This window comes from Mustela nigripes, chromosome 5, assembly GCF_022355385.1.
Source record: "Mustela nigripes isolate SB6536 chromosome 5, MUSNIG.SB6536, whole genome shotgun sequence".
Taxonomy (NCBI): Eukaryota; Metazoa; Chordata; class Mammalia; order Carnivora; family Mustelidae; genus Mustela; species Mustela nigripes.
Genome location: NC_081561.1, coordinates 64,577,835 through 64,590,884, shown reverse-complemented (window position 1 = coordinate 64,590,884; position 13,050 = coordinate 64,577,835). Strand labels below are relative to the sequence as shown.

The 13,050-nt window shown below is 40.0% G+C and overlaps 1 protein-coding gene across 1 annotated transcript in view; it reads left to right on the top strand.

Moving 5' to 3' along the window:
- The window catches only part of DNAH8 (dynein axonemal heavy chain 8), a 367,659-nt gene that overhangs the window by 143,738 nt on the left and 210,871 nt on the right, over nucleotides 1-13,050 (top strand). Inside the window, exons 36-37 of the mRNA XM_059400544.1 lie at nucleotides 1,869-2,068; nucleotides 5,090-5,243. Coding sequence (XP_059256527.1) covers nucleotides 1,869-2,068; nucleotides 5,090-5,243 — 354 coding nt within the window. The remainder of the gene's footprint in view (nucleotides 1-1,868; nucleotides 2,069-5,089; nucleotides 5,244-13,050) is intronic.

Below are 13,050 nucleotides of genomic sequence, written 5' to 3'. Positions count from 1 at the left end.
CAGGGGTTTGCCTCTGTATGGAACCCACGGGTGTAACTAGATATGTCGATGCAAACTGTTTACAAGGGCTTGCTGAGCCATCTCCCCTCCCCCTCACCTTACAAGAGCCCTCAAGCTTGGGTTTCATCTCCATCTACTGGTCTGTGTATATTTTCTGCTCTGGTTCATGGAGATGTTTGTTTGGTTTTTAAGCCTGGCTATGTTTTCTACTTTCTCTGTCACGTTTTATCAGTTATTCTATATTTTTGGAGGTGAGGAACTATACCATGTAACTGGAAATCTCTCATATATATGATTTTGAGTTTTCTGCCTTTTCTTCTCCCTTCTTTTTTTTTTTTTTAAATTATTTATTTATGAGAGAGAGAGAGAATAAGCAGGGGGAGTAGCAGAAGGAGAGGGAGAAGCAGACTCCCCACAGAGCAGGGAGCCCAACACGGGAGTTGATCCCAGTACCCTGGGATCATGACCTGAGCTGAAGGCAGATATTTAACCCAATGAGCCACCTAGGCTCTCCATTTCCTTCTTCCCTTCTTAACAATACATGTACACCAGCAATATATATTTCAAAGAATTTTGTCCTATTTATAAATGCCATGCCAATACTATTGAAGGAAATGAGGAATTGAAAAAGAACTTTGGTGTCCATCTCATTCTTATAAGTAGGTTTTATACTGAAGAATATAGCCATTTGTAAGCTGTGCTTTGAAAAATGCCATTTTGTAATTCCAAGGAATTCTAAGGTTCAGTTACTATTTGTACCCCAAAACAGATTCTCAGCACTGTATATGCCAGTACATCCTGTTTGCTCTGCTCTGCATGTCCTGCTGTTTGCCAAGTTGGATTCTTTCTGTTCTGGGACTCACTACCCCTAAAGGAACTCTTTCCTCTCTCTGTAGAGTGTCTGCTCCCACCACCCACGGGAATCCCACTCAGTCTCATGCTCCCTCCTCAATGAGGCCTTCCCTCCTGCCTGCACGCAGGAGTCCTTTCTCCCTTTTCGGAACTCCCAACGAGTCATACCACTCTGAGGACATTTATTTATTTTTATTTTTATTTTTATTTTTTTAAAGATTTTTTTAATTTACTTGACAGACAGAGATCACAAGTAGGCAGAGAGGCAGGCAGAGAGAGAGGAGGAAGCAGGCTCCCCACTAGACATAAAGCCCGATGCGGGACTCGATCCCAGCATCCTGGGATCATGACCTAGGCCGAAGGCAGAGGCTTTAACCCACTGAGCCACCCAGGTGCCCCTGAAGACATTTATTATATGCTACTTGTATTATAATTATTTGTGGAAATACCTTGCCCCTTTCAATTCCTTTTCATCTCTGAGATCTGTGATTCTGAGTATGAAAACAAATAGAAGCATGATGGGAAAAATATGTTACTTTTATTTTCCTTTATGAGACTTTCATATCAAGGACTCTCAGAAAAACAGGAAACCCTGTGAGGAAAAAAAAAAAAAAAAAAAGAAAAGACAAGACTTTTAAGCAAATGAGACATTCAATTAGGGCCAGAGCAGGCTGGAATACAGAAACGATTCTATGCTACTTTGAAGAGTTCAAAGGACCCCCCACATATATTCTCCCTTGTTTCCTGTAACAACCTGCTGAGATAGAGCAGCTGTTATTATTTCCATTTTGGCCAAAAATCTCCAATTAAAATGTAATCAAGAAACATGAAGATTTAAACTCTGCTATTGCTTGTATATGGTATCATAAAAGAACTAGTAGTCAGATGCTCAGGTTTCCTTGGCCATAAAATGACTAAATGACTTCTAGGTTCAAGCTTGAAAATGCTATGATTTTCTAAGGCACTTAATTTGTAATTGGAAATGTCATGACATATTCTTTGATCTCCCTCTGAAGGATATTTGCATATCTGCCATTAAGGAGAAGGATATTGAAGCCAAGCTGACTCAGGTGATTGAAAATTGGACCAACCAGAACCTGAGTTTTGCAGCATTTAAGGGAAAGGGAGAGCTCCTTCTCAAAGGAACTGAATCAGGAGAGATCATCACTTTGATGGAGGATAGTTTAATGGTCTTAGGTTCCTTACTAAGCAACAGGTAATTTTATACTTTGGGGGAAGGTTTTAACTTGGTTTCTAGGGTTATATAATACTGGATGAAAGCCCAGTTTTGCATCTATGGCAAGATTCTGAACTCAAGGGCTCACTCTTGTCTGTCCTTAAATGAGCTACCTATTTCCCTAATGATCATGGCTTCTGTCTCTTCTTTATTGTACTCATTTCTTCTTAACTGTTTTTCTGGTGGGCACCGTCATAATTATTTCCCCTCAGATTGGCAGTTTATCTCTTGAACATCTTGGGTCCCCACTGAGATGACATATTCATTTTGCTTTCTTTCTCTTTGGTTCCTCTAAGTTGTTATCTTTGCCTTCCTTGGCTAGCCCTGCTCAGGTGTTCACCCAGTGACCCAGGAAAAGTATGCTGGCAACACATGAAAGGAATATATTATTAGGGGCTTATTATGTAAACCCTTCATGCATTCTTTTATGAGGAGAATGGTCTATATGTGTGTTGGTTTTACTTTTCCCTAAGTGAGACAACCTATCCATCATTGGATTACTGAAACAGCTGGAAGGTGACTGTGACCTTGAGTGCAGTTTTTGGAAATGGGACTCAGATTAAGTATACTGTCAGGTCGTAATCTGGACATTAGCAACCTCTAATCCCCTAGCTGACTATGCAATAATTCTCAACTGTTCTTCATTTCAGCACACCTAAGAAATATGACATTACCTCATCATTAGCAGAATCAATGTCTGGGGTGCATGGGAATTCTAATATCCCTTCTCTAGGTTGGAATTACTGGTTAATGAATGATACCCTCCATGACTGCTGGCCTCAAAGGCACACTTGCACTTGGATAATGACCTAACTCCAAAGCTCCTAGTTCTGGGAGTTCTGGGTTGACTTGTTGGGGTTAAAACTGTACATATAGGGCTGCCTGGGTGGATCAGTGGGTTAAGCCTCTGCCTTCGGCTCAGGTCATGATCTCAGGGTCCTGGGATCGAGTCCCACATCAGGGTCTCTGCTAGGTGGGGAGCCTGCTTCCTCCTCTCTCTCCCTCTCTCTGCTTGCCTCTCTGCTTACTTGTGATCTCTGTCTGTCAAATAAATAAAATCTTAAAAAAAAAAACCACTCTACATATATCTCTGCTTTCAAGGAATCTGAATAATCCTGGCAAAGGTGACCATAGGATATTCAGTGGTTCTTAAACTTTATGGGATACTGCTTCCATTGCTCATTGCAAATTTTTCCTTGCTGATTTCCTGGGTGATGTCCTCTTGAAGAAAGACTGTAGATTCATCTGAACAGTGTCTATAGCCAACGAATTTGGGATTGGAAGCCTTTCTTAGTTTCATTTTTAACTTGGATTTAGCCTGATCAGTATAATATTTATTTATAGTACTAGTAAACTCAGTGCTGACACAGTGCCTGCTGGGTCTCTAGGGCTACCTGGGTGTGACTTCAGGAGGAAATTATTTATCTCCATAGGTGAGACTTGACTCCAGATACTGCCTGGTTGGTGACACCTTGCTAGTGGATTCCTGATTGATCTATAGGACTAACTATCCATCATGACAGGTTCCACTAGCCAAAGTTGTGTGCAATGACCAAAGGGCAGAACGTGGTTATGCTAGATCTTATTTCAAGTCTCCCTTTTTGATGCTGGGAAGTTACACACCATCAAAGATGATTTTTTTTTTTCCCTCTCTCTGTGCAGGACCATTTTTATCCTAAATATCTAGATGCTTCAACCCCCTGAAGTGTCCATCTGTACCATCTTAGTGTGCTTGTCTTAATTTCGAAGACGCTTTTAGCATATTGACTTCTTTTGGCTCTAGAGTGTTGGCCAGATGGACAGTATAAATTGAGTGTTGAGTCAAAAGCCTCTTACTACCTGAGTAGCTCACGTATCTCCTACATAACTCCCCTTATACCTCTCTATATAGCATGGGCTTCTAGAGAAGTTATGGGTTGCATCCAGGCATCAGACTATACCCAGAAGAACCCCCTTCTGTATGTAAGCAACTGCAAGTCACCCCACCCTGGATTATGAAAAGTTTGAAGAGTGTTATCAATAATGGCCACTCACCAGCAATATCACTATACCACACCAAAACTGCTTGTCATTGCCACAAACTGAGGTCACCTTCTTTATCCAACTATAGGTAATTGGGTCCTTACCTGGTAGCTTCCCATCACTTCTTGCACAACATCCCCTGTATTTCTTGTCTTTCTTGGCTGGGCCCGGCTTTCTGGACACCTCAAATTCTCACAAACTCTGCAGCTAGCCCTGATGTTGAGAAAAGAGGAAGCATGCAATTTGGGGCCAACTATTCTGGATCTCTAACTCCCTAGAATCTAGGCATAGTGCTTGGTGGAATTAAAGTCTATGGGTGAGAAGAGCCCATCTGGAGGTGAACATCAACCCTCAATCTTGACTATTGGCCTTGTCGTCATAGTTACAGAGACCAGGAACAGTGCCCTATGTGTTATTCCTGCAGTCAGTGCTCACTTAGATTTGGTTCACAGTAGTCTTCTAAAAACACCTTACTCTGTGTCATCACTTTCCTTCCAGAAACAACCAGACAATCATTTTGCTGGACCTCTGTGTCCAACACTTGGCCCATCTTCCTAGTCTGTGACTCATACACGGAAACAAGGAAAATTGCTATAATGATATGAGTTTTATGCCTAGAAAAACAAATATCTCATTCGCTGTATGAAATTTATTAGGAACTGCCTTTTAGGGAAAAAAAAGTTAATTTCCAAAGGAATGTTTCTCCTCTAATATACTTTTTTTAAAAAAGATTTTATTTATTTATTTGACAGAGAGAGAGATCACAAGTAGGCAGAGTCAGGCAGAGGGTGGTGGGTGGAGCAGGCTCCCCGCTGAGCAGAGAGCCTGATGTGGAGCTCTGTCCCAGGACCCTGAGCCAAAGGCAGCAGCTTAATCCACTGAGCCACCCTGGCACCCCTCGTCTAATTTTCTTTGTTAGGCCATAGTATTTTCTGCATCATCCTTCAAATATGGTATTTTTCCATTTTTACTTTTTAGATATAATGCTCCATTTAAAAAAACTATCCAGAGCTGGGTGTATAAATTGTCCACTTCCTCAGATATAATTGAAGAGTGGCTGGTAGTCCAGAACCTTTGGGTGTATCTTGAAGCTGTCTTTGTAGGTGGAGATATTGCCAAACAACTCCCTCAGGTAAATACGGTTTTTGTAACTACCAAACGTACAGTTTGATGTGTGTTGTCTGTATGTCTCTGTAAAAGTCTTTACAAAGACATATGGCTGTACCTTGATTATTTAAACCAGGGTTGGCGATCTCTGGCCCACATATCTGTTTTTGCAAATAAGTTTTATCAGAACACAGCTGTATCTATTCATTTATGTTCTGTCTACAGCTGCTTTACCATTGCCGCAGCAGACTTGAGTGGTTATATCAGAGAACATATGGCCCACAGAGCCTAAAATATTTACTATACAGCTCCTTTGCAAAATAAATTTTAAAAATGTGCTGATTTCCTAATTTATATTAGTAGAAAGAAGAAATTCACATATTTTCAAATTTCCAGGTTTTCTGAGGTTGTAAGGTACATTGAAATGTGGTACTATTAAATTATAGTTGTTCATCTCTTCTAAGAGGTTACCTTACAATCTTCCTCTGAGATTAGAATTAAAATTAATCTGTATTGTATAAGCACAAATTAACTATTAGTAAGTTGACCAGTAAGAGATCAGAAATATCCCTTGGGGCAAAGAAACATCTTCAGAAGCCCTTAACAAAAATCTTTTAAACAGCTTTATTTGGGCCTTTTAAGTAAATACACTTAATAATAGCTTTATACTATAAAGGTAATGTCCCTCTTATGAAATTAAGGCTGCTCTTTCTGAATTTCTATAAATATAGAATCTATATAAATTAAAAATCAAGGATAAAAGTGTTTTTTTTTTTTAGATTTTATTTATTTATTTGACAGAGAGAGATCACATAGAGGCAGGCAGAGAGAGAGAGAGAGGAGGAAGCAGTCCCTGCTAAGCAGAGAGCCTGGTGTGGGACTCGATCCCAGGACCCTGAGATCATGACCTGAGCGGAAGGCAGCGGCTTAACCCACTGGGCCACCCAGGTGCCCAAGGATAAAATTGTTTTGAAAATGACTTGTTTCCCTTTGTAACAACACATTTTTAAAAATAGTTCTTTTCTTTTTCAATCAGAAAGTTGTATTGTTGAAAAAAAAATACACTTAAAAATGTTAAGAATCAAGTTTATGCCATTTCTTGAGGCATTTTTGCAATTGAATGCAAAGCTTAATATCATCCATAGTAAATAGAGAAATTTCATTTGCAAAAATGTAAATGAAGCTTTGTTCTGGGGTTTTACTTTTTTTTTTCTTTTTCCTGAGGTATTTTTGAGCTGTCAGAGGATCTTGAGATCAGATTATTTTCATGCTTCTTCAGTTTGCTCATCAAACCAAACACCTGGGGTGCTGAAAGACTAGATTTGAGCTTTAAGTTGATAGCTCTGCAAATTAATTGTGTGGCATTTTGAAAAATATATTAAATGTAAGAAAACAAATAAGCAATAAGCCCCATTGTGACAAAGCAAAATGTCAACAGGCAGTTTTATGGCTGGTTTTTTGTTGTCCAGAGTTAATGCAGATGAAAAAAAAATTGCTCCTTTAAATTATATAGACTGAGAACTAATAGAAGCCGGTCTGAGGAACTCTAGAAAATTCCAGAATGAAGACTTTGCTTTATTCAAATGTTAATTTTTACTGACTAGGAGTTTTTTTGTTTTGTTTTGTTTTGTATTTTTTTAATTTTTTATTTTTTATGAACATATATTTTTATCCCCAGGGTTACAGGTCTGTGAATCGCCAGGTTTACACACTTCACAGCACTCACCAAAGCACATACCCTCCCCAATGTCCATAACCCCACCCCCCTCCTCCCAACCCCCCCCTCCCCCCAGCAACCCTCAGATTGTTTTGTGGGATTAAGAGTCACTTATGGTTTGGCTCCCTCCCAATCCCATCTTGTTTCATTTATTCTTCTCCTACCCACTTAAGCCCCCATGTTGCATCACCACTTCCTCATATCAGGGAGATCATATGATAGTTGTCTTTCACCGCTTGACTTATTTCGCTAAGCATGATATGCTCTAGTTCCATCCATGTTGTCGCAAATGGCAAGATTTCATTTCTTTTGATGGCTGCATAGTATTCCATTGTGTATATATACCACCTCTTCTTTATCCATTCATCTGTTGATGGACATCTAGGTTCTTTCCATAGTTTGGCTATTGTGGACATTGCTGCTATAAACATTCGGGTGCACGTGCCCCTTTGGATCACTACGTTTTTTATCTTTAGGGTAAATACCCAGTAGTGCAATTGCTGGGTCATAGGGAAGTTCTATTTTCAACATTTTGAGGAACCTCCATGCTGTTTTCCAGAGTGGCTGCACCAACTTGCATTCCCACCAACAGTGTAGGAGGGTTCCCCTTTCTCCGCATCCTCGCCAGCATCTGTCATTTCCTGACTTGTTGATTTTAGCCATTCTGACTGGTGTGAGGTGATATCTCATTGTGGTTTTGATTTGTATTTCCCTGATGCTGAGTGATATGGAGCACTTTTTCATGTGTCTGTTGGCCATCTGGATGTCTTCTTTGCAGAAATGTCTGTTCATGTCCTCTGCCCATTTCTTGATTGGATTATTTGTTCTTTGGTGTTGAGTTTGCTAAGTTCTTTATAGATTTTGGACACTAGCCCTTTATCTGATATGTCATTTGCAAATATCTTCTCCCATTCTGTCAGTTGTCTTTTGATTTTGTTAACTGTTTCCTTTGAGGTGCAAAAGCTTTTGATCTTGATGAAATCCCAATAGTTCATTTTTGCCCTTGCTTCCCTTGCCTTTGGCGATGTTCCTAGGAAGACGTTGCTGCGGCTGAGGTCGAAGAGGTTGGTGCCTGTGTTCTCCTCAAGGATTTTGATGGATTCCTTTCGCACATTGAGGTCCTTCATCCATTTTGAGTCTATTTTCGTGTGTGGTGTAAGGAAATGCTCCAATTTCATTTTTCTGCATGTGGCTGTTCAATTTTCCCAACACCATTTATTGAAGAGGATGTCTTTTTTCCACTGGACATTCTTTCCTGCTTTGTCGAAGATTAGTTGACCATAGAGTTGAGGGTCTATTTCTGGGCTCTCTATTCTGTTCCATTGATCTATGTGTCTGTTTTTGTGCCAGTACCATGCTGTCTTGATGATGACAGCTTTGTAATAGAGCTTGATGTCAGGAATTGTGATGCCACCAACGTTGGCTTTCTTTTTCAATATCCCTTTGGCTATTCGAGGTCTTTTCTGGTTCCATATAAATTTTAGAATTATTTGTTCCATTTCTTTGAAAAAGATGGATGGTACTTTGATAGGAATTGCATTAAATGTGTAGATTGCTTTAGGTAGCATAGACATTTTCACAATATTTATTCTTCCAATCCAGGAGCATGGAACATTTTTCCATTTCTTTGTGTCTTCCTCAATTTCTTTCATGAGTACTTTATAGTTTTCTGAGTATAGATACTGTGCCTCTTTGGTTAGGTTTATTCTTAGGTATCTTATAGTTTGGGGTGCAATTGTAAATGGGATTGACTCCTTAATTTCTCTTTCTTCTGTCTTGTTGTTGGTGTAGAGAAATGCAACTGATTTCTGTGCATTGATTTTATATCCTGACACTTTACTGAATTCCTGTATAAGTTCTAGCAGTTTTGGAGTGGAGTCTTTTGGGTTTTCCACATATAGTATCATATCATCTGCGAAGAGTGATAATTTGACTTCTTCTTTGCCGATTTGGATGCCTTTAATTTCCTTTTGTTGTCTGATTGCTGAAGCTAGGACTTCTAGTATTATGTTGAATAGCAGTGGTGATAATGGACATCCCTGCCGTGTTCCTGACCTTAGCGGAAAAGCTTTCAGTTTTTCTCCATTGAGAATGATATTTGCGGTGGGTTTTTCATAGATGGCTTTGATGATATTGAGGTATGTGCCCTCTATCCCTACACTTTGAAGAGTTTTGATCAGGAAGGGATGCTGTACTTTGTCAAATGCTTTTTCAGCATCTATTGAGAGTTTCATATGGTTCTGGTTCTTTCTTTTATTGATGTGTTGTATCACATTGACTGATTTGCGGATGTTGAACCAACCTTGCAGCCCTGGAATAAATCCCACTTTGTTGTGGTGAATAATCCTTTTAATGTACTGTTGAATCCTATTGGCTCGTATTTTGGTGAGAATTTTCACATCTGTGTTCATGAAGGATATTGGTCTATAGCTCTCTTTTTTGATGGGATCCTTGTCTGGTTTTGGGATCAAGGTGATGCTGGTCTCATAAACTGAGCTTGGAAGTTTTCCTTCCATTGCTAATTTTTGGAACAGTTTCAGGAGAATAGGAATTAGTTCTTCTTTAAATGTTTGGTTTAATTCCCCTGGGAAGCCGTCTGGCCCTGGGCTTTTTTTTGTTTGGAGATTTTTAATGACTGTTTCAATCTCCTTACTGGTTATGGGTCTGTTCAGGCTTTCTATTTCTTCCTGGTTCAGTTGTGGTAGTTTATATGTTTCTAGGAATGCATCCATTTCTTCCAGATTGTCAAATTTGTTGGCGTAGAGTTACTCATAGTATGTTCTTATAATAGTTTGTATTTCTTTGGTGTTAGTTGTGATCTCTCCTCTTTCATTCATGATTTTATTTATTTGGGTCCTTTCTCTTTTCTTTTGTTAAGTCTGGCCAGGGGTTTATCAATTTTATTAATTCTTTCAAAGAACCGGCTCCTAGTTTCGTTGATTTGTTCTATTGTTTTTTTGGTTTCTATTTCATTGATTTCTGCTCTGATCTTTACGATTTCTCTTCTCCTGCTGGGCTTAGGGTTTCTTTCTTGTTCTTTCTCCAGCTCCTTTAGGTGTAGGGTTAGGTTGTGTACCTGAGACCTTTCTTGTTTCTTGAGAAAGGCTTGTACCACTATATTTTCCTCTCAGGACTACCTTTGTTGTGTCCCAAAGATATTGAACCGTTGTATTTTCATTATCATTTGTTTCCATGATTTTTTTCAATTTTTCTTTAATTTCCCGGTTGACCCATTCATTCTTTAGAAGGATGCTGTTTAGTTTCCATATATTTGGGTTCTTTCCAAACTTCCTCTTGTGGTTGAGTTCTAGCTTTAGAGCATTGTGGTCTGAAAATATGCAGGGAATGATCCCAATCTTTTGATACCCGTTGAGTCCTGATTTAGGACCGAGGATGTGATCTATTCTGGAGAATGTTCCATGTGCACTAGAGAAGAATGTGTATTCTGTTGCTTTGGGACGAAATGTTCTGAATATATCTGTGATGTCCATCTGGTCCAGTGTGTCATTTAAGGCCTTTATTTCCTTGTTGATCTTTTGCTTGGATGATCTGTCCATTTCAGTGAGGGGAGTGTTAAAGTCCCCTACTATTATTGTTGATGTGTTTCTTTGATTTTGTTATTAATTGGTTTATATAGTTGGCTGCTCCCATGTTGGGGGCATAGATACTTAAAATTGTTAGATCTTCTTCTCGGACAGACCCTTTGAGTATGATATAGTGTCCTTCCTCATCTCTTATTATAGTCTTTGGCTTAAAATCTAATTGATCTGATATAAGGATTGCCACTTCTGCTTTCTTCTGATGTCCATTAGCATGGTAAATTCTTTTCCACCCCCTCACTTTAAATCTGGAGGTTTCTTCAGGCTTAAAATGAGTTTCTTGTAGGCAACATATGGATGGGTTTTGTTTTTTTATCCATTCTGATACCCTGTGTCTTTTGATTGGGACATTTAGCCCATTAACATTCAGGGTAACTATTGAGAGATATGAATTTAGTGCCATTGTATTGCCTGTAAGGTGACTGTTACTGTATATTGTCTCTGTTCCTTTCTGATCTACCGCTTGTAGGCTCTCTCTTTGCTTAGAGGACCCCTTTCAATATTTCCTGTAGAGCTGGTTTGGTGTTTGCAAATTCTTTCAGTTTTTGTTTGTCCTGGAAGCTTTTAATCTCTCCTTCTATTTTCAATGATAGCCTAGCTGGATATAGTATTCTTGGCTGCATGTTTTTCTCGTTTAGTGCTCTGAATATATCATGCCAGCTCTTTCTGGCCTGCCAGGTCTCTGTGGATAAGTCAGCTGCCAATCTAATATTTTTACCATTGTATGTTACAGACTTCTTTTCCCGGGCTGCTTTCAGGATTTTCTCTTTGTCACTAAGGCTTGTAAATTTTACTATTAGGTGACGGGGTGTGGGCCTATTCTTATTGAGGGGCATTCTCTGAACCTCCTGAATTTTGATGCTCGTTCCCTTTGCCAAATTGGGGAAATTCTCCCCAATAATTCTCTCCAGTATACCTTCTGCTCCCCTCTCTCTTTCTTCTTCTTCTGGAATCCCAATTATTCTAATGTTGTTTTGTCTTATGGTGTCACTTATCTCTCAAATTCTCCCTTCGTGGTCCAGTAGTTGTTTGTCCCTCTTTTGCTCGGCTTCTTTATTCTCTGTCATTTGTCTTCTTATCACTAATTCTTTCTTCTGCCTCATTTATCCTAGCAGTGAGAGCCTCCATTTTTGATTGCACCTCATTAATTGCTTTTTTGATTTCAACTTGGTTAGATTTTAATTCTTTTATTTCTCCAGAAAGGGCTTTTATATCTCCCGAGAGGGTTTCTCTAATGTCTTCCATGCCTTTTTCGAGCCCGGCTAGAACCTTGAGAATTGTCATTCTGAACTCTAGATCTGACATATTACCAATGTCTGTATTGATTAGGTCCCTAGCCTTTGGTACTGCCTCTTGTTCTTTTTTTGCGGTGAATTTTTCCACCTTGTCATTTTGTCCAGCTAAGAGTATATGAAGGAGCAAGTAAAATACTAAAAGGGTGGCAACAACCCCAGGAAAATATGCTTTAACCAAATCAGAAGAGATCCCAAATCGTGAGGGGGGAGAAAGGGGATAAAAAGAGGTTCAAAAAGAAACAAAGAAAAAGAAAAAAAAAAGAAAAGAAAAAAAGAAAATGAATAAAGAAAAGTATAAAGAAAAAATATATATATTAGATAAACTAGTTAAAAAACGTTAAAAAAGAAAAGGGTAAATGTTAAAAAAAATATTAGCAGCAGAAGAGAAAAAAATGAAAAAAAAATTAAATTAACTGCAAGTCTAAAAAATTACAGGGAGAAAGCCATGAGTTCTGTGCTTTGTTTTCTCCTCCTCTGGAATACTGCTGCTCTCCTTGGTATTGAAACCGCACTCCTTGGTAGGTGAACTTGGTCTTGGCTGGATTTCTTGTTGATCTTCTGGGGGAGGTGCCTGGTGTAGTGATTCTCAAGTGTCTTTGCCCCAGGCGGTATTGCACCACCCTTACCAGGGGCCAGGCTGAGTAATCCGCTTGGGTTTGCTTTCAGGAGCTTTTGTTCCCTGAGCGCTTTCCGTAGAGTTCCGGAGGACGGGAATACAAATGGCGGCCTCCTGGTCTCTGGCCCGGAGGAGCCGAGAGCCCAGGGCCCCACTCCTCAGTGTGCCCTCAGAGAACAGCACCCAGTCATTCCCCTCTACCTGACCTCCGGCCACGCTCCGAGTTCACCGAGTCTGTGGCTGGTTCAAGGTAACCCCCTGAGCTGGGAGCTTACTGTCGGCTCTGTCTCTGTAGCCGGTTTTCCCGTTCCAATACCCTCAAGCTCTGCGACACTCAGACACCCCCGATCCTTCTGTGACCCTGCGGGACCTGAGGCCATGCTGACCCTGTATGGGCTTCGCCCCGGTTTAGCCTCTGGAGTGATGTCCCTCAGCGGAACAGACTTTTAAAAGTCCTGATTTTGTGCTCCGTTGTTCTTCTGCTTGTCGGGAGCCGGCCCCTTCCCCTGGGGTCTGTCTTCCCATCGCTTTGGATTCACTTCTCCGCCAGTCCTACCTTTCAGAAAGTGGTTGTTTTTCCAGAATTGCTGTTCTTCTTCTCTTCA